This window comes from Dasypus novemcinctus, chromosome 7 (genome assembly GCF_030445035.2).
Source record: "Dasypus novemcinctus isolate mDasNov1 chromosome 7, mDasNov1.1.hap2, whole genome shotgun sequence".
NCBI classification, from domain to species: Eukaryota; Metazoa; Chordata; class Mammalia; order Cingulata; family Dasypodidae; genus Dasypus; species Dasypus novemcinctus.
The window spans coordinates 31449913-31475719 of record NC_080679.1 but is presented as its reverse complement, the minus strand read 5'-3'; the positions used below and the strand labels follow the sequence as shown (position 1 = coordinate 31475719).

Below are 25807 nucleotides of genomic sequence, written 5' to 3'. Positions count from 1 at the left end.
CCCTTAGTACTGCAGATAAAGCAGCTGCAGCAGCAGTGGACCCCAATGCAGCCTGGGCTGCCTACTACTGCACAACTCCCAGCAGCCCTTAGGCACCCTGCCGGGCCCTGCGCCCAACCACAGCTCCACCTGCTCAGGGCAAGCTCCTTCAGCCCCCACCTACCGGACAGTCGGACTATACCAAGGCCTGGGGAGATTATTACAAAAAGATTGTTGAGTGTGGTATGGTACAGGGGGAGGGGGCATTGAGCCCTATCAGAAGGGGGTGGGGCTGAACATTTCTACCAATACATGGTAAATGCAAACATGTTTTTCTTGATAAAGTGAAAAAATTATTTGCTTGGCACAACAGGCCCTTCATACTCTGTTCATGGACCATTTCTCTAACCTTATCACCTTCCAATTTCTCATACCCTCACAAACTGGGCTCTACCTACATAAAGTTTGTGGTCCTCAACCCACCATGCTCTTTTACATTTCTAATTTTTCACATGTACTGTTCTCTCTGTGTGAAGCAACCTTCTCCACTTAGTTATTCTTTCCCTGGAAATTCCTCTTGGACATCCAGTCTGATTCAGGAGTCTTCCGCCTATGTTCTTATAATTCTTAACAAATGGTCTCTAATTGTTGATTTCCTCTTCTTTTCTTCCAATAGTTGGTGTAATCTTAGGACAGGAACTGCATTTTATTTAACTTTGGGTCTAGTACCCTTTATCATTTTGTTTACTAGTACCATTTTGTTTACTGAATTATTTAATACTGGAAATGATATCACCCTATGGAAATAAGTAAAAGAAGCTAAAGAGGAAGTTGCAGGTTCCCAAATATGCCTTCATACTTAGGATAAAGGACTTCTCTTTCAAAAAATAATCCCAAGCATAAGCCTAAGAAGATATATTCTTGCTTTAAAGTTGACTACCTTTCTGGTTTATGCTTTCATTTTATCTTTGGGCAAGGAGGAAACAGGTAATTATGTATTTTGATCTTTAAAGCTTTTTCTTCAAGCTGAACAAACTTGAAATATCAGCACAGTGATAACTTTCAAATAATATAAATAATCTGCTATATAACCCAATTCATTATTATTTTATTTCTAAAATTATGAGTCATGAAATTCCTGCTCTTCCCTCAAAACACACATTGACATTATCTAAGAACTTTTTACTCTACCTCCTAAATATCACTTCAGTGTTTAATTCTGTTCTATTGTTCTGCAACTCTTTTTTCATCTTTTCTTAGAATTCTTATTTCCAGTCTTTCCTCATACCCCACCTCCTGCCCCAAGAAGGCATCTATCCTATATTCAACATTGGTGGCAGTTTTCTTTAGAAGACATAAATTTACTTGCCCCCATGGCTTTTTGTTAGTTACACTAAGAAATTTAAATACTGGATTGACATAAATTTTACATCACAACCTACTACTACAGTCTTATTTCCTACTACTCCCTTAACTCTAACTATGCTTAAAGTCCAGGAACCTGTGAAAGCTCTTTTATACCTCTAAGCCTTTGCCTATGACAACCTCTCTCCTGAAAGGCACATTTCTCTGTATCCTCTTCCCATCTATGTGATCTTTACTCATCCTTAATGCTCATTTCAAACACTACTCATACTTTATGGTCATTCAAAAGTTAGAAGTTTTACTTGATTTCTCCAGACAGGGGTAGTCACTTCTACATCTGTGCTCCTGGAGAACTGTATACTAGAATTTATTAGAGCATTTGCTTAAGTTTACCTATTTTTAAAACATAAGTATATGTTTCCTAACATTATAATTTATCTTTATATCCCCTGAACATACCATAGAACTTGGCACATATGAAACTCTTAATAAATGTTCCTTGAATGAAGTGAAAGAATGACTCTCTTACTATGGACATTTCCTCACTAGAAGAGTCACCAGGAAGAAGAACATGTTTTGGGAAAGATAGCCTAACTATGCTAGGTGTGAAAATATATATAGTAACTAGGCTCAAGAAGCTAATGGCAATCACAGTGATGGTAACCCTCAAACCTACTGCTCAAATAAAATAATTAGACAAGATGTAGCAGGATAGAAAAAGAGGAAAGGAAGGGAAAAGCTGAATTTCATTGTGACTGTTTAGAAGACACATGCTGAGCTATGTATTATGAAGGTTAATGATGAACCTCAGTAGCATTTAACCAAAACATTTCTTTCTATAGCAGTTGTCAATTCCTACTTCATAGAGTCAATTCCCATTAAGCATACTAACAAATGAAAAAAGTGATTAAGGATAATCTCAAAATGTTATTATGACACACCTAGAAAATATACAGTGAAATGGCATTAATATAAATTTATGTGGTTAAAACTGTATCCAATATTTAAGAACTAATTTTGATATCAAAATTATCAAAACCTTCCTTCAACCTCACTCCTCCTTGATTTTGTCCTCTGCTCTATCCAGTGCCCCAGTCTCTTTTCACACTTTCCCCCACTCTATTCCAGCATCAGGGCCACCTGTAAAGGGCCTATGCTTTGTCAAGGGCTAAGGAATCAGGGAAATGGGATTCATTTTGAGGTCCCAATGGTTTAGAAGATTTGTTACCCCTCCAACCCTCCAAATACAGAACTGTTTTAATTTTTCATCAGCATTTCTTTAACTGATTAATCTGCCATCAGAAAATTAAATGTTGATTATAATTATTTATATATACCTTACCTCCCCTATAAACAATATAGGTTCTTTTAGGAGGGACTATTTCTTATGCATGCATGTATGCACCACAGAGTTCCATAAATAACAGTGAATGCAAAATGAATTAATCAATAAATTCGCACACACATAATCCAATCAAATGCCAGAACTGCAATGGTAGAACAGTACATGGAAAAACTAACAGCATTGCCGTAAGCTATCTTTGGGAAGGTCTGGCATGCCCCAAAACCTCCATTAGCTCCCTGCCTCAAGCCACCTCTAAAATTAATAATTTAAACAAAAACAGTGTGTTTTGTAGGCAGAAGAAACCTCACCATAGTTTCATTAGATTTTCTACAGAAACACAGAAAGGTTGGACTGATTTTTGACAAAAATATTTAGTTTTAAAGTATTATTTCATCAATTTTATGTTTAGTGAATTTCTAATTCTCCCATGTTAAAAGAATTTTTAAAGGTGTCTTCTGTAAACTTTTGAAAATCTTCACTGAAGATGTCTAGCATTTCAAAGGTATCTAAGTATAAGAGAAATAAAGGAAGCCAAATAATTTGCAGGACCAGAATTTCTCTAATGCCTAAGTTAATTCTGATAAGTAACATAACTTTACAGTTTTAACCTCTATGCTCTAACCCTCATAAGCCCAGGCAATGGATGCTTTCAATAAGTAATTTACTAAGTCTTGAAACACAGACAGGTTTTCAAAAATGTTATCTAATAAGGATAACAATACAAAAATAAACGGACTCAATTATGGTAAATGGAATTCAATTTGTTTCCTTAGATTATATAAACTATCATCAATATAACGGAAAGCTTCAATTATTCAGGATAGTGGTCAATTAAAAAAAAATCCAGTTTAACAACAAATAATCTCCAGATGCCCAATAAACAGTTCTACAGTATGTACAATACAAAAAAAAAACCATGAAAAAAAATCCTTGAACTTTAAGTAACTAAATGAATCTGTATACTTTAAAAGTGCCCACCGTGATCCCCAAACACACCATTTAATATCAGTCAAACCTTTACTGTCCTGAATGAAAAAATATTGCAAAGTACCAATAGGTTAAGATTTTTGCATGTATTTGTATGAATAATATCAATCAGTATAAAAATATAATTAGTAGGACAACAAGACACTCTCCAAATCTAAAGAACTGAAATGCATTATTTTAAGGCTGATTTACTAACATCAGTTTTTCTGGAATAGAGATTATCAGTCAATAAACCTTAGTGGCTACCTTCCTGCCTGTCACTGTGTATTGTAAAGATTAAGATACTATGCTTGGGTTTTGATTTTTGTGGAGGGAGATAGTATTGATACTTAATTTTGGTTAAATTGTTTCCACACATGTAGAAAGCAATATATGTAATTTCACAGATAAATTACAAAACAGATTGGAGAAATTTTAACTTGTATCTCCAAGCACTTACCTAAGTGCTTGGTGCAAAGACGCAAAAGTATGCAAATAACCAATTCATTCTTTCTCGAAACCTTTAGATTTACATGCAACCGTCTCTAACAGTTGGTGTAGCCAAACATAATTATAAAAGCCTACTACTTACTAACACTGTGATGATACCGAAAAGAAGAAAATAAATAGTACCACCTTCCTTTGGTATATTAAAGGTCAACTGCCATTACTTATGTTAATTTCAAACACATGTTATCAGAAATAATTTGAGAGTATTATAAAAACAACATAGCTTGTTTGCAAAGTATCCTAAAATTCAACTCATTTCAAGTCCAGAAGATAATCCCATAGAAAGTTAATGTTATCTAAAACTGTTTTAAATAGAATATGATTTTATCTTCAGGGAATCATTATCCATTAAAAAAAAAATAGTATACGGTGAATGAAAATTGCGAATGCCATTTCTACCCACCGTGGTGACTCATGACCTGCCCAGCAGCCTCCATGCTGACATTCTGGAGATAGTTGTGGCAGCGTTCCTTGTGCTCCTCCAGTGAACTGCGCTGCTTGTAGCTTCGTCCACAGTAGTTGCACTTGTGAGGTTTACCTACTGTGAAGAGAAGTCAGGGTTAGTGTGCTGTCAGTCTCAGCCTAAGCAAAATTAACAGCTTATTTTCAGAGTCTGGAGGAAGCATTCCTATGCTTTTCAGACTTAATCTCTTCCTTCTCCAAACCTCAATTTAGGTAAGAAAAGAATAAATTTCTACCAAATCTAAAATACAGCCAGAAGACAGGCAGAGCATACCTCTGTCAATAGAGAAAATACTGAATGAAATTCATGCTCTGACTATATCCCAAACTATGAGGGACTGATGATTGATCTTCAAATTATATGACTTCTAACACATTTACTTTATCTCACAGCTTTGACTCATTGAAGAGACAAATCAGGAGTGTCCTAGATACATAATAAGAATGCTTTTTTTTTTTTTTTGATAAGGGCAGGGAATTTTACTGAAGAAAACTAAAATGTACCAACTCAAAATGTCATTGTTTAATATAAAGAAATCATCCATGGGTACCAAGAAATTTAAAAAGCATTCAACTGATGAGACAAAGTACAGAAAAAGTAAAGTGTTTCTCTTTTCTTTCCATCTTGGTAATAACACACATGCAAAAGTTTTGAGGAAACTCTAAAGTAGATTCTCCCTCATCAGCACTGCTCTTCTAATACCAAGAATTAACCTACTAGGTGTTTTGACTCAGGATTTTTAACACTAACTACAGAAGCCTTAAATATTTAGTTTTACAATAATGGTGATATTTTCCGACATATCTCGTATTCAGAAAATGAATTATTCTCTAATAGCCTGGAAGCCAATATCTCAGTATCCCTGGTAAATACTATTATGCCCATACATACCCTTAAAAATTTTGATTTAAAAGAAAAAAAGTCACCTGTATGGAAAGAGGCATTAATTTAAAGTATGACTATTATAGGGATATCACAGAGTGCTTTGATTTTAGGTTTTGAATGGGTATAGAACAACATAAAACACAAGGTGGTCTGTGCTAAAGCTCTCAGTAGTAAAGCAAGATGAGAATCAGGCCAATGTTTCTTATTGGGCTCCCAAAGGAATCATTTAGTTTTGCTCAGAGAACAGACAACTCTTTCTTCTGGCATCCCTAGTGTTAGAGATAGCATCCCTCACTCTAGTCACCTTACAAACCCGTGCTATGACACTGCTTACAAGAGGAACAGAAACACCGTAACAGGGCAAGGTATTCATGGCTAACTAAAAGTTTCACTTCACTAATCAAACAATTTTTTTTAGATTGTATTTGGGTTTTACATAAACTAAAATCAATTAATTAATTTGGAAATTTAATTAATAAATTTAATTAATAAATTTAATTAAGATAATTTGGAAAATATCTTAAAAAACAAAAGCTCTTTAGGGCATGATTACTCATTTACGAAAATACTAGGCAAAATTATTTCTCTGGTTTTCAGAACAAAGAAATGCTGGGAAGTAGTTACTTCTGGGAAGTAGCTGTGTATATTGTGTATATTGTATAGAGTTTAAATCACTATGTGAGAGCATAGAAAAGTATAAGAAAATATTGTCAGCCAAAAACATTTAGTAGAAATAATTGCAATCCAAGATATGTATTACAATAAACCCTTGTTATTAGGCTATTGTCACTACTGAATTTTGGGTTGATTGTGCTGTTTCTATAGGAAACAGTGATGAATTTTCACTGAACAATTCAATTAACTAATTAATATGTATTATAGTTACTAGCCCATTGTAAAATTGACACAGTCACCTTCCGTCTTCCCCTGGATTAGTTTTTGCACTGTGATCTATACCTTTGTTTTACTGTGAACATATCCTCCTATACTTCCTTCTACTTGTTTCTATAAGCAATCTTTATATCTTCTCAGTTTAACTGAAACATGGTTTCCTTAGAACCCCGATAGCTCACAATCCTCTATAAACTCCCAACTCATCTGATAAAAAGAAAAAGACAGTATATATTTTTTCTGCTTTCAACTCAGTATTTTACAGCCCTCATTTTGATGTCTATTCTATATGTTTTATGTCAGCTCCTCCCATTTTGTCATTTATTTTGAAATATCAGTCATTCTTCTTCATCCCATACTTTTTGGTGAGTTCAATAGGGATTTCAATAATTGTTCTAAAAGTATAACCTCAAAGCTTCCAAATTTTCATCTCCATAATCCACATATTTAGTAACACGTTGGATTTTGACAGCTCTTATAACTTCTTTCTCTAAGAAATTTTCTCTAGGAATGCCCTACCTTATCCTTCTACCTTTCTTATTTGCTCAATACATATTTATAAAAGCCTACTATGTGCTAACACTGTGCTGAGACAGGAATGTAAAGTGGAAAACAAATTCTCATGGCTCCTGTACTCATGCAATTGACAATTTGGTGAGGAAGATAGACATTTAACTAATATACAAGCAATACGTTACAAATTGTGTTAAGTTCTACAAAGCAAAATAATGGTATGCTAATATAACATGGAGGCCATAATTTAGTTTGCCAAAGTTAAACTGGAAGGTTTGTCTGAGGTAGGAACATTTAGGCTGATAACTAAAAAAGAAATAGAAGTTAGCCAGAAAAGGGGGGGAGGGGAGGCGGGGGAGAGAGAGAGAGAGAGAGAATGTGTGTGTGTTATTTAAGGACTCCTAGGAACTACCGCCATCTCTTTTTATTTGCTCTCACATAGATTAGCTCCTTGAAAGTATGCCTTACTACTCTTTCAGATATTATTTTCAAAGATCACCAACAATGTCTGCCAATCGTAATGGTTCTGCTATACCCACAAGAATGCTTCCTACCAAATCTTTTGTATTATTTCTTAAAAATCAAGTTCATAAAAATATTATCTATATTTACTGCCTATACATGATGAATTGATCATATTTTATATATACATTATATATATATATATATAATTTAGGAGCGAATATACAAAACATATTCATAGAAAAGGACCTAAGTTTATTTTGCTACTTTTATTTTCATAGTCATCATTATTTTCATTATTATTGTACAATCTCACCATCTGATATACCCTTTACTATAAAATTATTGAAACTTTTTTTGTGTGCAAATTATTTATACTCTCAGAATCACTAAATCAAGTGGACTTTTCTCAATTCTATTTCTTCCTAATTTCTTGGTCACTACAAAATCTTCTGTTTTTTTTAATCTCCTCTTTTAGCTTCTAGGTTGCCAGATTCTGTTTCCAACCTTCACTGATTTCTCAACCTCTTCCTACTTGTAAACATATGCATTCCACCAGATTCTCTTACAACACTATTCCCCCTCATTTTTCTCTATTTTAAGATCTCATGTCTATGAAACATCCACATAATGCCACAATCCTGTGCTTGTAAGGTCCTACTCATCATTTTAACCTTTTAAAAATGATCATGGTAAAGCCTTTCCACATAGGGGAGACAAAGAGGATAGGGATGCAACCTCCTCCTTTGGGCTCTGATGGCATGGCATTCTGTTCATTCCCTGTTGATATATTACTTATGATAATTCCAATGAAATTACTTGAAATTTATTTCCCAACTCCAGACAAAGCTGCACAGGCCAAAGATCATGTTTTACTCACTTTTAAACTAATAATGCTTTTGGTAGATAGGAGACAATACTTATTTGCTGAATGAATGAATGGACTTCAACCCATACTTCTGAGTGCCCACTGAGTACTGCCTTCCTGCTTTAAATCTTTTGTTTTATCCCTACCCTCTACTTTGCCTTGAATCTCTAAATCAGAACCTTTCCAATTCAATTTCTCCAAGGAATATGTGTTTTATTCCTGTAAGGTGGGGAAGGACTCGTTGGTTGCCCATAAAGGGTGGGAGAGTGGCTCTGTACGTCTTTTTTTTTTTTTTTAAGATTTATTTCTCTCCCCACCTTCCCCCTCCTCGTTATCTGCTCTCTTGTAGCCATTCACTGTGTGTTCTTCTGTGTCCACTCGCATTCTCAGCAGAACCAGGAATCTGTGTCTCTTTTCTGTTGCATCATCTTGCTGCGCCAGCTCTCTTGTGTGTGCAGTGCCACTCCTGGGTGTGCGGGCTAGTGATTTTTTGCATGGGGCGGCTTCCTTGCGGGGCGCACTCCTTGCACGTGGGGCTCCCCTACACAGGTAACACCCCTGCATGGCATAGCACTCCTTGGGCGCAGCAGAACTGCATGTGGGCCAGCTCACCACATGGGCTAGGAGGCCCTGGGTTCGAACCCTGGATCTCCTATACGGTAGGCGGATGCTCTATAAGTTGAGCCACGTCTGCTTCCCTGTATGTCTATTTTGCATAGTTTTTTTTTTTTTTTTAACCAATTCCTTTATTTAGTTCAGAATTTCAACCTTGCCTTCAATAGTCCTGTTTACTCCCAAGTCCAGAGACTTTTCAGGATTCTGTGGTAGAAATTAGCTTGCCACTCGTCCTTTATTCTCTTCTTTGGTTTCAAAAATCTCCAGATTCTTCTGTTTTATTGAGTCTATTACCACATTATCTGCTTTCCATTTTACTCTTGGATGCTAGTCTTTTCTATTCTCTTTGATCTTACAGGTTTACACTTGTGTAGACACAGGGGCATGTAGAGAAAAAGAAAGCCTAGCTACCAGAAAAAAAAAAAAAAAAAGAAAGAAATTAAGTATTTTTAAGCCAATGGATGGAATTTGTAGAAATGTAAAATTACTCATCCCTTTTCTATTCTATTATTTATTTATTTAATTGGTTATGGTAATACAAAATTCCCTACCTATAGTTACCAAATATATTTTAGCATAACTTTTTGAAATGTTTCTAAAAATGTTGACTGCAAACTACCCACATTAGAATTCCCTGGAGCATTTGTTAAAATGCAGTTTCCCAGGAACCATGCTGTACCTATAATTTCTGGAAGTGGTACCCTGAAGTCTTTACATTTAGTAACTTCTCAGGGGACTTGGCTCTACAGAAAATCATAAATTACTATGATCTCTAAGTCTAGAATCAAGTTAAAATTTCTTTTTAAGATGAATATTTGTCACCTAACACTACTATAATGATCTTAGTTTTAATAGCAAAGAAGTTTAACTTTTGGGATTAAAATCTGAAAAGTACTATTGGGAATAATTCAAAAAAGTAATATTTATTTTGGTATGCAAGTTTATTATTGTAATGATGATTATTTATTTTGAGGAGCAATCCAATTTCTATTAAACCTTGTATCAATTCTACTTCAAACTGACCTGTGTATCTAAATTCTGAAATTCAAGTCAAAAAAGTTACATTGACCAATTTCTCTTAGATTGCAAGTTGTTTGCTGCTGGTTTTTTTTTTTTTTTTTTTTTTTTGAGAGAGAGCTATCTTGTTATTTCATATTAGAAATAACAGCCTGGGAACTAATCATCTCCACTAGTAAAAGATAAACGTTTTGCCAGGGTGTTCACTGTGGGAGTTTGACTCTGTTTCCCACTTCCTACACCATGTTAAATGCCAATTGGATATGTTGTCAGAAGACAGCTAAATCCATTGATTCATCTTTTTTCACCATATCTGAGAACTTGGAAAAATGACAGAGAAAGGTTGGAAAGGGAAAACATTTGCTTTAGAGTTGTCACTTTCCTGACTCATTAAGATTCAAATACGGCTCAATCAATGTTTTACACTGGCACTTCCAACCAACCATCTTCCTTATAAATATTCTCTGTCCCTGAATGCTTTAAAGTTATAATACATGTAGATTTTTATTTTTCATAAAGCTTTAATTGGAAAATAAAATAGTTTTACTCAAACAGCGTTACTGAGATAAAATTTCCAGAAAATGAAATTCATCCATTTTAAGTGTACAATTTTAAAAGTTTGAAAGTGTATACAGTTGTATAACTATCGCCACAATTAAGAGAAAGAACATTTCTATCACTCCAAAAAGTTTCTTTAGGACCCTTTTCAGTCAGTTCCCTTCCTCTACACCTGTCCATCTCAACCACTGATCTGCTTTCTATCACTACAGTTTTGGCTTTTTTAGAACTTCATATAAATTGAATTATACAGTATATAGTCTTCTGTATATGGCTTCTTTCATGCAGTGTCATTTTGAATATCTTGTTGCATGTATTGGTAGTTTGTGTGGACATATGTTTTCATTTTTCTTGGATAAATACCTAGAAATACAGTTTTACTTCTTTTCCACACTGTACATCTTTCATTTCTTTCTTTTGCTTTATTCCATTGCTGAAACCCTCTAGCACCATGCTGAATAGAAGTGTTAAGAGCAGACATGCTTGCCTTGTTCCTGATCTTAAGGGGAAACTTTCATTCTTTTCCATTAATACATTATCTGAAGGTTTTTCATAGATGGCCTTTATCATGGTAAATAAATTCCTTTCTATTCTAGGTCATTGAGAATTTTTATTATGACTGAATGCTGAATTTTGTTCAAAATTTTTTTCATCTACAGAGATGATGACGAGTTTTACTTTTTCAGTTTGTAATATTGAGAATTACATTGATTACTTTTTCAGTTGTTAAACTTTGCATTGCTAGGATGAACCCCACTTGGTCATGATATATTATCTTTTCTATGTATGTCTGGATTCAATTAACTAAAATTTTGTTAAGAATTATTGTATCTATGTTCATGAGGGATATTGCTACAGTTCCTTTTTTTTTTTGGGTAGTTATCTTTAGTTTTGCTATCACGGTAATGCTGGACACATAGAATTCATATGAAAGTATTCTTCCCCCTCTAATCTCTGGAAGAATTTGTATTATTTCTTCCTTAAATGTCTGACAGAGTTCACCAGTGAAGCTGTCTTGAGTTTTCTATGCGGGAAGATTTTAACTACAACTTACATTCCTGGAATAAATAGAGGGTTCTTCTGAGTATTTTTTTCTTGGTGAGTTTTGATAATTTCTATTTTTCACGGAATTTGTCCATGTCATCTAAGTTGTTGAATTTACTCTTCATCATATTGCTGTACTATGATTTCAATGACTATATCTACATGATTTTTAGTGATTGTCCATTTTCATTCATGGTATTGGTACAATGTATGTTCTTTTTATATTGATCAGTCTGGCTAGAGGTTTATCTGTTTCATTGATATTTTCACAGAATTAGCTTTTTTTTTTCCTTAAAGATTTATTTATTTAATCCCCCCCCTCCCCTTCCCCGGTTGTCTGTTCTCTGTGTCTATTTGCTGCGTCTTGTTTCTTTGTCCGCTTCTGTTGTCAGGGGCACGGGAAGTGTGGGCGGCGCCATTCCTGGGCAGGCTGCACTTTCTTTCACACTGGGCGGCTCTCCTTACGGGGTGCACTCCTTGCGCGCGAGGCTCCCCTACGCGGGGGACACCCCTGCATGGGGCGGCACTCCTTGCGCGCATCAGCACTGCGCATGGGCCAGCTCCACACGGGGCAAGGAGGCCCGGGGTTGAACCACGGACCTCCCATGTGGTAGACGGACGCCCTAACCACTGGGCCAAGTCTGTTTCCCCAGAATTAGCTTTTGATTTCATTCATTATTCTCTATTATTTTCTGTTGTCTCTTTCATTGGGCTCTAATTTTTGTTATTATTTTCTTCCTTTTGCCTGTGTCAGATTTAATTTGCCCTACTTTTCTAATTTCTTAAAAAAGAAGCTTAAATCATTAGTTTGAGATGTTTTTTTCTTAACTAATATAAGCATTTAATGCTACAAAATTTCCTCTAGGCACCCATTCTATTCTCATCATGTTCAAGTTTTCCTCTATATTCTATAACATATGAAGCATATCTTCATTCTCTATGAATTCCATCATTTAATCACTTCTGGATATGTTTCTATTGATTGATTTTTCTCCTGATTATGGGTAATACTTTATTTCTTCTTTGCATAACTGTTATTTTTTTAAATGGGTTGCTGAATATTATGAATTTTGCATTAGTGCATTCTAGGTTTTGCTGTTTTTCTTAAACTATGGTAGACATTGTTCTGGTATGCAGTTATATCACTTAAGATCAGTCTGATCCTTTTGAAGTTTGTTTTATCTGTTGTCATGGGAGGCCCAGAGTATGCTTTCTTCTAGGGCTAATTTAGGCAATATCCTTCTTGGAGTTTACTAAATGCCCAAAACACTACAAGATCTTTCTACGTTGGCTGGTAAAAACGAACTATTCTCAGCCCTGTTTGAGCTCCAGGAGCTTGGTCCACTGCTTTCTGGTGTTTTCTTTCCTGGCTTAAGGTGGTTTTATCTCAAATATAAGTAGAAAAATATTAGGAGTTTAGTAAATGCCCTGAACACTACAAGGTCTTTCTACTTTGGCTGGTAAATATGAATTATTCTCAGCCCAATTTTAGCTCCAGGAGTTGTTTGGTCCTCTGCTTTCTGCTGTTTTCTTTCCTGGTTTAAGGTAGTTTCCTCTCAAATATAAGCAGATAAGTATTTAGACAAAGAGTAAAGGGGACCCTCTGTAAATCTCCAGAGCTTTTCTATGTATCTCCCATCGCTCTGAAACTCTGTCCTGCAAATCTAACCACTTTGTTCTTTCTGGACTGTGAGCTCTAACTCCTTAATTCAGCAAGATTGCCCAGCTCTGTTTGGGCTTGCTGTCCCTGAGGTATGTCCTGGAAATTGACTCCAGGAAATAAACTGGGTCAATCATAGGACTTGGCACTTTTGTTTTCCTTGTCTCAGGGATGATAATCCTGTGCTGTCTAAATCATTTAATATATTTTGTCTGGTCTTCTCATTGTTTAAAGCAGGAGAGTAAATCTCGTCCCTGATACTTCATCATGGTTGGAAGCAAAAGTTCACATATATCTTTTAAAGAATTTGAATTAATATTAACTTCATACGTTTTATTAACAACACAATTCAAGTAATAGAAACAAAGTTCCTTATAAATATGATTCTTAGAAGATGAGCTAAAATATGAAGGATTCTGAGACACAGAGGATAGCAGGGTAAGAATAACCAACTATTTAAAATTTAACATAGAGTCATTTCTTTGACATGTTGTCCTTTACAAAGATCCTTCACTAACAAGAAAGAAAAAATTATGGCTATAATCTATCAAAGATGAAGATATACATTACTGACCTGAGAAAGAATTACAAATTGAAGATCCAGGAAAGAAAAGTTGACAGTCCTGCCAACTGATCCATTAGAAAAAATCTTGTTGGCATTTCCTGGTATTTTTCTTATCTATATTTAAGAATTAGAAATAAACACCCATATATGTGTACCCAAAAGGAAGAACAAATAGAAGAGCTATAAAGAATTTTGAAATTGGAAAGATTACCATAATGCAGAGGGCGTTATGAAGGTATATAGCACAACCAAGTCTTGGTCACTTATATTTTCTTGAAATATGTCACTTCAAGAGTTTTCCTAATGAAACCTATAAAACAAATTACAATAGCACTAATACATAGGGCAAATGTATTATCCTTTATATAGATGCGTGTATGCTTACACATACAGAAACATACAATGACACACATATCTATATAGAGAAAATATATTTCCCATTTGTCATAACATATATAAAATCAGCAATAGAATATTATGCTTATACCATATAATTTTCCTCTCATAAAATCAAATGAACCTACTTTTACTATAAATATTTATAGGGCAAAAAATGGAGTCTGATATCTGATTTTACTGGCAATTGCTTATACAATTTTAAATTAATCTGAAGATAAGCACTGACATACAGTGCAATGGACACATTTTTTTCAATTAGTGTCCATAAAGTATACTTTGTCTGAATTAGCGGTTTTTTATTGTATGAATTCAGAATGAACTATTTTAAGCTTCTCAATCCTTATTGCTATACTGATGCCTCCCCAAAAAAATATTTTTGCTAATTTATAATCTTACAGGTAGTGCATGAGAGAGCTATCTCACCATATTCTCATCAACAATGTGTAGTCTCATTAAAATAAAATTTTATGCTAATGTGATAGGCCTGTGGTCCTCAAACTGCACCTAGAAACACTAGGGCAATGAAACAAACTCTGAGGGACACCAGAGGGTATTTAAAAGTTTTGAGTGAAACAATGATATTTGACTCTTATCAGAAAACCATGCAAAGTACTTGCTCACAGTTTCAAAATTAGATCATACCACATTGCTTTCAATGACATAACTTTGTGAAGCTGGGTTATAGCAGTTGCTGTGTGATACAGAGTGAGTACTTGTGAAAATTAATATCGAGCAGTAAATGAAAGTTGTGGTATTTAATCTGATTCCAACATTTGAATGTTGTGCAGTGCCCAACAAGTGTAGAATCCCATTAATAAATAATTGTGGCTATTTAAGAATGAAATAAAACCATTATTGTCCTTTCAATTTGTGAGTAACTTTTTAAATATCTACTAAATCATTAAGACAGAAACACTTATTAAGTTGGTTGGGCCCAACTATTTAATAAACAAAACCATTAGATATTTGCTTTTGGACAAAAGGCACTATGAAAAATTACTGGGACACCAAGAGTACTGTGGAACAAACTTCAGAGTTAGGCAATATAATATAATTTGTACTTATTTTAAATTTGCATTAGTGAAACATCACTAAACAACAACAACAAAAATTAGTCATTTGAATGCCATCCTTTAAAATTATTTTATTCAATACCTTTGCCTATTTATCAATTATGATCTTATTGCTGCTTTCTCAGTTTCTATAATCTCTGCATATATTAATGCTAATAATCCTTTGTCTTACTCATTTCATGTACATATTAAATTTATTATGCTTTCTTGATGATGTTTGGAGACTTAAAATATTCAAATGGTCAAAAGTATTGATGTTGTTTCCCTTTGTGATTTATTTTACTGTTCTAATTTCAAAAATTCTGCCTGATAAGGATATTTTTGAGAAATAGTCACACCTATTTTCTTCAAAATCTTTATGGAGAGATTCTTAAAAACTCTAGAATTTTTCTGATAAAATATTTAAGTGAGAAGAGAACATTTTAGAAAAGAAACAGATCCCTACCTGCAAAGTGAGCTATTTTTCAAAGAATCTCTATTATACTCAGTTCAGTATCATTAGGTGTCTATCAAAATTCTTATGGCAAAATAACTTTTATCTCACTAAACAGAGTTTACCAACAGCAGTGGGGGTGAGGCTGAGGACAAATATTAAGTGTTCTAATAATTTTGCAAAACAGTATACTTAAGGTGGATTTCTTAGAGATTCACAATGTACATTAGCATATCAAAGGTTCTTTTTGGTCTTTAGAGTAATAAATTAAACAAGCAAACCTGTTTAACCAAAGGTTTTCCCATATTCAATATAGAACTAATTTTTCATGTTAATAAATATTAATTTCCCAAGTAATTATTTTTTCTGTGAACACATTGCACTATTAAAAAAATAGGCCCATACAGCCAGCATTAGGGCACTGTCTTGTTCTTTTATAGGATTTGCCATGTGTTGAGCAAGGACATAAAATGCCCTTAACATTCATTTAACAAACATTTATTGAACACCTGCATTATTCTAATTACTAGGTTCTAGGTGCTATGGATGTAGCAGTGAATAAGACAGCCATTACACTTGCATTCAGAGAGCTTACATTACTTAAACATTAAATCATTTCCATGTGTTTTATGACATAAAAACATGAATTTTTAAGTTAAAAAAATTTTATAAATAGGATAGACCTTTAAATAAAAAAAAAATCAAAGGCATTTGAAAACAAAATAATATACTTTCTATTTCAGTTCACTGTGAAAAAATAGGCACAATTTAAGAAAGAAAAGTTTCACACAAGATTATTTTCATGAGAGGAAACTGTTAGCATCTACTTTTCTATCCCATGTATAAGTAACAGGTTTTTGCCAGATTTCTTGACCTGAAAATGTGAAATAAGGAAGCCAAAATAAAAATGGAATTAAACAAAATACATATTTTATAAGATTTTGATAGCATAATAGTTAAGCTTTCCAAGTCCTTTATCACATAAAATTCCATAATTAGTAGCTATTTTTACATTTGCTTATAAAATAACTTCTTCTACAATGCCTAAATTCCACAGAATTTTCTCAATTGTGTTAAACAGATAAACATGACAATCATTTTTTCATACCACAGTGATTTACTAATTGCTACAATGTAATAGGTATAACCATAATAAACATAATTTTCATAACCTTTCGAACTCACTAGGGATGCCTACTTCTCTCATGACAAATGTAATATTAATTATTTAACTGACTGATTGATAGATAAGTATAAAAAAAGGAGCTGTAGAAGTTAAAAAGATGTAAAAAGTTATAAAGGAACAAAGACCTGGTACAGTAGAAATCTAAGAAGACACAAGACAAAAATATATTTGATACTTTTTCAATATTACCAATGAGCAAAACATTCATCATAGGGAGTAAATAGTAAATAGAAAACAAGAAATAAATTTTAGGCATATAGGATAAATAAATGAAAAATCCATGCCTAAAAAAAACTTTCCCCTTTTGATAGGATTTCTATTCCTTTCTTAAAATATTTTTCTTCATCTAGCTTTCCCAAATGTATAATAACCCAGGCTACAGGTAGGCAAGACATTTGTATAGCCAAGGTGGTCAAAAAATGGACCAGATAACTTGCTCTAATATATGGAGTATTCACATAGAGTAAAGAATATACTCCACATGGATAAGATTTTTCTTCTTAACTGCTCTGTCTCAAATGTCTAGAAAAATGCCTGACACATAGATACTCAAGAAATATTTGCTGAATGAATAAAGGTCATTCATTATGAGCTTTCTCAGATTTCTTTGGACATAGTACTAAGATTTACAACTGAGAGAGGCCATCACTCATGTCTGCTATGTCTATTGTCCAGGAATGAGCAAAAAGAGCAATCTTGAGCTACATCTAATTTTGTAAGAAAAAATACCTAAATGTATATTTGTTTCTGTGATTCATAAACTTAAAAAATAAAGAATAGGTCAGTTTTTTTCCTTTCCTTTGCTGTGCATTTCAGAAGAAACACATTGAACCTCAAGGCCTCTCCATTTGATTATTCAATAAATAGTGTTTGATTATCTATTATGTTCCAGAAACTGTTCCAGGAGCAGCTGGGGACATGTTAATAAATGAGATAGAGAAGGCCTTACATTTGAGATAACCACAGATTCTGATTCAAGCTTTACAAAACATTAAGGTAAAGACAGCAATATATAGAGTAACCAAGAGGACGTTTTAACTAGGGTGCTTGTAGATGGCTAAGTCTAAGGAGATGGCATTTAATATAATATCTGAAAAAAAATGAGGCAGCTATGTCAAGAATTGGGGAAAAGTCTTACCAGAGCAAAAGCCCAGGGGGTAGGAAAGGTCAAAGGAACCTAAGGGTAGCAAAGAAGACAGAGAATGAGGGGTAGAGTGGTGTAAGATAAGCAGGAGAGGTGGGGAAGAAATAATCATGAAGTACTTACATAGGCCATGGTAAGTACTTGATTTTATTATGAGTAATGTAAAATCATTAAATTTTAGGCAGCGAGTGATATAATTTAAATTGGGTTTCTTTTGTTGTTCTTTGTTTTTAAAATAACACTGACTATAACATGGAAAATGGACTGGAAAGCAAGAGGTTAGGGATTGAGAGCATGGGCTTTGGAGCCAAGCAGACCTAAGCTTATACCCCAGCTTTTCCTCAGTATATTAGAAGTTATATAAAAAGTGCATATATGGATAAAATGGTAAGATTTTACTATATCTGGAGATAATTTTTAAAAAGTACTATCAAAAAACAATTTATAGTATTAGCATTCTGGGACACCATTTTTTTTTTAATAGAGCAGGGTACAATTCTGTAATTTTATTATGCCAAGCACCTTTCTGTGTGTATAGTTAATCCAAAATATACAAAATAGGAAAAAAATATAAAGCTTAAAGCTTTACCTAAAGGTTATGAAAAACTACATATTCTCAAGTCAGATGGATTGGGTTCAAAACCTAGGTTTACTCTATGCTGGGGTATGGGATGTTAGATAACATCAATTTCTGTAAACTTGACTTTCCTTATCTGTAAAACAAGGTCCTTTAAAATAGTGCTTGGCACAAAATAAGATCCCATTATATATTAGCCATTATTTTAATTTTTAAGATGAAATGATACTTATCTACTAGGACACATAACTGCACTGGTCTCCATTAATCTTAAAAAACTTTCTGGTTAATGTAAGACTTTTCACCTAAAACATCTATTATTTTATTCATTCAATATAGTAGTAAGGGAAAGAGATGCAAAATAGAATATATGAGATGTTGAATTTAATATCTTTCACTCATCTCTATTAGCTTATTATCACTATATTTCTATACAACTTAAAAGAATACCATCCTTTTAGATGACTTACGATACTTTAAATAAAAATTTAATTACATTCTAAATATATTTGACATGGGAAAGGTAGGGCGAAGAGATTCCAGCAGTAAACTGATCTAATATCTGTTCTTTCTTCAAAGTGAAAAGAGCTACATCAAGTAACTTCGAGGTACAGAAGAAAGGCTTCTCTTTAATAACTCCTTTTAGAAGTAAGTATCTAAAGTTTAAAGAAGTATGACTATTGCTATTTATAAAAGATGAGATTGTATATGCTATTAGATTTTAAACAATCTTTTATAAGGAGCATACAATAAGATAGAGTAACTATATAATGAGTATTTGCCTGAAAAAAAAGTAGTTTCTACTGGGTAGAAATCTGGTCTCACTGAAAGTGGTTTTTCCCTGCTAGTCAAATTTCGGTGGGCAGGACCTTAAATGTGTGTTTAGGAGTCAGAGGTGAAGATACTAATCCCATCCCTCACTTCAGCGTTTATTGCAAAGAATACAGACGCACCAAGGGCATCAGTATCAGGACTTGATGGGTGAAATCAGCACAGCACAGTTATGCAAAGCATGTGTGCAACTGATACTGCTTGTGAAATTATCAGTGTAATCCACCTCTATCAACCACCCCAGGAAGGAAAGAAGGGGTTGAGGGTGGGGAAAGTTCTCACTTGAGAGATCACACAGAAGTGGGCCAAGTGACAGGACTACAATCAGTTGAAAACAGTTCCTTCTTACGGGAAGCCCCCAGGACAAATTATACTACACTTAATGCACCATTACTATTATGAATGAGCTGCACCAGATTCAACTCCTGAACCAGTATATTTTAATCCAATGGTCTATCATTATATTGGTCCATGGATTAGTATTTTTTTAATTATAAAATTAAAAATTAATTTTAAAAGATTTTTTAATTGATCTTTTTGGCAAATCAGGTAGAAGAGTCGTGGTGATCTGGTTTTAACCTACTGTTATTATGAAAATACTTGATTATAAAAATCATTTGGCCAATTTTCAACTTTTCTTGCTCTTTATGCATTTCACAAAATAATTGGTATTGATATTATCTGAAGGACTACAACCTGCAGCAATCCTATGTTGTATACATTTTTGTATGCTATAGAAAAGAAGGAACTTATTCATGTATTTTTTTATCACTACATACAAAAAAGTGAAAAAAATTGAAGTAAATGATTGAATAATTCAGGAAACAAGGTTAAGAGATGGACAAAGAAGGCAGATAAGAAGGCAAAGCAAGTGAGAGGAAAGGAAGATTGAAAAAAATGATGGCTATTGGGTGTATTGGGAAAGAAAATGATTACAAATGCTACATGCACTAAGAGCACATTTTAATTTATGGAATTTATGATTGGCTAGCAATTCAAAGTAAAGGGGATCTTTACATGACTGTGGTAATTAATTCCTTAGTAACAGAAATAGCAATATGTTTGAGGGTATATTACTCTTATGATAGTCTGTTTCATGTGAGAAAATTTAAAAGTAGGGTATTTGAAATTAAATTATTAATTTCAAAGAGGATCCAAACCAGATATTACTTTTGAACTTTATTTTCAAGAACTATGAAGATGAGGAGAAAGTTATCTCTTCTTACCTATTTTTCTGAGGACATGTAGCTTAAACCTTAAGAATGCCTGTTGGTTGGTTTAACATTCTACTCTAGGTGAATGTCCAAATATATTCACAAGTAGGATGGGTCATAAAATTTTATTTTACACGTATTTTCTCATAATGAATAAAGGTATAATTGAAAAAAAAAAAACAAACAAAAAATGGCAGGGGGAAAAAAAACACCAGAAAACTTTAAAATGAATTATCAGCAGAATACTAATTAACTGTTATACTAGAAACAACATGCAAAACAAAACAAAACAACAACAACAACAAACTATTTTGGGAACTAATGGGAACATTCAAAATTTCTGAGTTCTTCCTGTGTATAAAATATAGTCTTTGGAATTATAAGGATATGAAAAGTACATACATATATATAACATAAAACTGCAAGGAGGAGGAAGGTTGTTTTTGTTTGTGGTGGTGTTGTAACAGATGGACATTTATATAGTACATCTGGTTTAGTTTCTTTTTATAGGACAAAACAGCTTTAATCTGACAATTAGAGATAAAGAACAAACTTCTTAAACTGAAAACTGTCAAACACTGAGTAGGTTACAAATCAATGTTATAAAAATCAGTATTCTTATGGTGTTTGAAAATAAATTAGATACATGTTCAGTATAATGTAGACTTATTGACCCTAAGTCAAAAGAAGAATTTCATGGCATTGGAAGATTCCACAAATTTCTATTATACCAGCATTATGTGATACAGATGTATCATATAAACTCATTTTACAAAGTACTTATTTTTAATTGATGAATACAAAGAATATCATATATTAAATACTGGTCTAATTGAAAACTAAGGCTCTACTTAGAATTTTATAGCATGTTTTATTAAAAAATATAGTAATTTCTGTTTTCTTAAAATGGTGAACAAAAAATCAGAAACAATTCTTAAACTGAACTGCTTTCTCAAGGATATTTTATTATAGTATATCTTTGAAAAATAATTTACTGTTAAAAGTAACATGCATCTTAAAAATATGCAACAGGTAAGGAATATTTAAGTTTTTTTAGAATGCAAAAGACAATGAATAAACTTCCTTGGGGCATTAGGACTTTATTTTCAAATATTTTTAAATGATTCCACTTTTGACAAATGAATAATTTTTCATAAGGATCTGAATCCAGTACAAACCTATGGCCAAAATTTAATTTTCAATATGTCATAAAAATATTCAAGACTATATGAGAGGTATTATTCTTATTTTTAAAGTCTTCAAGTTTAGGAAAATATAACTATAGCACATATATTATGTAGGTTTTACATTTATTAAACATATATTCCATTCTATTCTGTTTTAATCTTTCATCTGGGCACAGCATTAAAGTATTTGAGAAGTATAGCTGAAATGCTAATTAGGAAAAAAATGTGATTATAGTTTCTTCTATATTTTTTAAAAGTACAAATATGCTAAAAATTATTTTGATTAATAGGGTTTCAGGGCTTAATTAAAAATACTATTTCTCCAGAGAATTGGGTATAATAAAGAGAATTAAAAGTAATGAATAACATACAAAACATGTTAATTACATAGGAATAAAAGGAATATAACTACTTGTAAAACTGAAAATCTAAGGGACAAAACTAATAAAGATTGTTTCTGTAGCAGGAGCCCTGAATCAATGATTTACCATTAAAAAGTCACATAAATACTGTGCTATGTTATAAATTAGATGATTTGTGTGGTAAATCTCAAGGCTACCAAACAGGATGAGTTGTATAGACCAGTTACTTTTATTACCTACAACCTTAAATTAATGTATGTCTGGGACATAATTTTAAAGTGTAGTTTATTTTCTTCTTTGTGGGCTAAAACTTGACTGTGGTCTTCAGCTGATCTGTTGTTGATGACACATTCCAATTCTTTATTTTTCTCACTGTCTTTCCCCACCCCCTTAGAATGTCATTTAAATTTCACATGTGAAAAATGATCTGTTTCTTTCGTTTTGTTTAGTCTTGAAAAGAGAAAAAAGTAGAAAAATTGCTCTATATATGTTTAAAATTCAGCCAAGAAAGCATACTTCTATAAAGTGACTCAAATGAAATATCCAGCCTCAAAAGAAATAGACTTGCTCTGTATAACCCATAATAAATGGAAATACTTTTATTAAATAAAAAAATATATATATTGACCACTGTTGTATATCTAAACAAAACTTAGGTATCAATTCCCTTTGAATATTTTTTTCTGAATGAATACTATTTCAGAATTAGTCAACTACTTGGTTTTGCTCATATCTGATAAAATGATTTTAACAGCAGAGCCCACCTTCATCATTGGGTTATGTGAGGATTAAAATAATTCATTGCAAGTGCTTTGTACAGTGCCTAGTGTCTAAAGAGAGTTCAGGAAATACTAAATATTATCTGTAAATTACCTACTATTGGGACTATATAACCAAACAAGACACTATCTGGTTTCTGTTAGAGTATGCATGTAGAGTTTGCAAGTAGAGATCCAAACAGAAAATTATCAGCCTGTAATAAGGACCTTTCAGAAAAAGTAGCTGGCACTTACTGAATGAATACTGTATTACAGACATTTTTTTCCTAAGTGTTTTGCATTCTTAAACTATAAAAAATAAATATATTTATATAAATTTTATATATGATATATATATATCTCCCAGTATTGGTAAGCATTTATGTTTTTTTTGTCTATGGTCAACTCTCCTCTCTGTCACAATATAGTCCAGAGTGACTTTTTCTAGTAACCCACACAACATAAAGTTAGACCATTACCTTGATGACATTATACTGACTTAACCTAGTAAGGAGGAAGTAGTAAATACCTAAGATGCCTCAGTAATATATATGCATGCTAGAGGATGGGAGATAAGCTCCATGAAAGTTCGTGGACTTGAAGCAATGATAAAGTTTGTAGTGGCCCAGTGGTATGGGGTATGTTGAAATACACCCTCCAATAAATAAAAATTGATATACTTTGCACCTTCCACCATGAAGAAGAAGGCACAAAACCTGGCAGTCCTTTGGATTCTGGAGGCAACATACATCACATTTGTGTATGCTACTCTGAGCATATCCTTAATAACCAACAAGTCTACCATGTTCAGAGGAGTGTAGGACAAGAAAAGGTTCTGCAGCATGTCCCTAGTGTGATGAAATGCCTCCCCCTTTATGTTTGACAGTAAGACCCAGCAGATGCAGTGACTTTTGAAAATGTCTATGGCATACAAAGAAGCTGTAAAGCATAGCCATCAAAAGAAGAATCAGAGTATAGATGCCTAAGGGTTTTTGGAGTAAGGGCACACTATTGTCTACTAGTAACTATTCTTCATTTGAAAAGCAGCTGGTTACTTTCTATGGACCCTGGTTATGTCTATGGACCAAGGAATTCCAAAACACTATGTGGTCCAAACTGAGCATCAAACTAGGTGTTACCTGATTCACCCTGTCATAAAATAAGATATGCACAACAGCAATTCATTTCTAAGTTAAACTGGGACCAAGCAAGTTGAGAGGGCAAAAAATACTGTATGAATAAGCAGTTTAGAATTCCTTGATATCTGCTTCTACTGCTACACAATCTTTACTTCAACCCATACCTCTGACCTCATGGGGAGTTCTCAATGACCAGTTAATAGAGGATGAAAACATGCAGACCTAATTTATAGATGAAATTGCTTGATATCTGGTACCAGCTTGACTGCTGTGTCTAGCTTTGTAAGACAAAGGTGAAAGATATCCTTCCCCGCAGCAGATAGAACTTCAGATAATACATTTGATTGTATACTTTGCATGGAAGGAAAGATAGTTGAAGTAATGAAACATGATGTGGCCACATGGTCAGCAACTTTGATTAACAATACTGGAATATTAGTGACAAGAAAGTCTGAGGGAGAAATGTGGATGTATGTCTCAGAATTGGTACTAAGTGTGATAATATGGTATCCTACAAAAACATCTTTTAGAGGGCACCCACTGTGGAAAAGGATCTCAGTAATTCTGCATAAGTTTAGCTACCTTGTGATTGTCAGATTCCTTACCTGGCTGCCTGGTGCTTTCTCAATAGGTCAATGTACAAAGTGACCATGGAAGCAGGGGTGGAAACTGTTTATCAGTTAAATGACACAGTCTTCCCTCTCTCCATGACTGATTTATTCACCACCATTTGATTTTCCCACTTTCCAATGTCAAGACCCTAATATGACACTATTCTCAAGGGGGATCAACCAGCCAATTGATGACAGGAAGGTTACAAAGGACTCCTCTAACATGAAGGAGACAGTAATTTATTCTCCTAACAGTAGATAGATATTCAGCATATGGGTTTGCCTTTTCTTCCTTCAATGTTTTTGTGAGCTCCACCCTGCATGGATTTAGTAGAATGCCTTGCCAATTACTATCGTATTCCATACAATACTGCTTTCAACCAGAGAACTCATTTCATGGCAAAGGAAATACAGCAGCGGGCTCAACCCCATAGAACTCACTAGTTATTACTCATTTCGCATCATGCAGAATCAACTGACTAAATGGAGTAGTGAAATGGGTTTAACAATGGAGTGTTCATGTTTGGTTGCCAGCTGGGAGAAGTGTGGATGAGTCCTAAAGGATATGATAATGTGCCTCTAGCTTTTTCCTCCATAGCCAGAATGCATGAGTCTGAGAACGAAGAGGTAAAGGTAGGAGTAACCCCTCTAACTACTACATCAAATATCCTATTTAAATTATTTTTCTTTCTTGTTTTTGTAACTTTGGAATTGGTGGTTTTAAAGATCTCAGTGCCCAGGGGAAGAATGTTTCTACCACGGATGAGAGTTGTGGTTTTATTGTACTGGAATAGCCTCCTTGTCTATTTTAGGCTCCTCAAACTGATGAACTAACAGGGAGAGAAGTGGGCTACTCAATAGTAAGTGATCCAGATGACCAAATGATTTTGTGTATTATAACTATAATAACGGGAGCAAGGACAATGACGTTTGGATTGGTACACCTCCTGAAACAAATTTATCTACTAATTCTGGTCCATTGAAAAACTGCAGTGACCCAAGAAAGTGAGGACTTCCAAAGACTCAGAACTTGTTGGAATTAAAGCCTGGCCACCCAACAGGTAAAGAAATGTACCTAGCCTGGGTGCTAAAAGACAGTGAGAGTAAGGGGAAGATGGACTCTGTAGTGGAAGAAGGAGAAAGCTATAATGATCATCTTGGGCTTTCTGACCAACTAGAGAAGCACG

General features: G+C 33.7%; 1 protein-coding gene across 8 annotated transcripts in view; it reads right to left on the bottom strand.

The window, feature by feature from the left end:
• Positions 1–25807, bottom strand: part of IKZF2 (IKAROS family zinc finger 2) — a 151031-nt gene that overhangs the window by 16253 nt on the left and 108971 nt on the right. For all 8 annotated transcript variants that reach the window (XM_071216141.1, XM_058300183.1, XM_058300180.1 and 5 more), the window contains one exon: positions 4569–4706. In XM_071216141.1, the coding sequence (XP_071072242.1) occupies positions 4569–4706 (138 nt within the window). The remainder of the gene's footprint in view (positions 1–4568; positions 4707–25807) is intronic.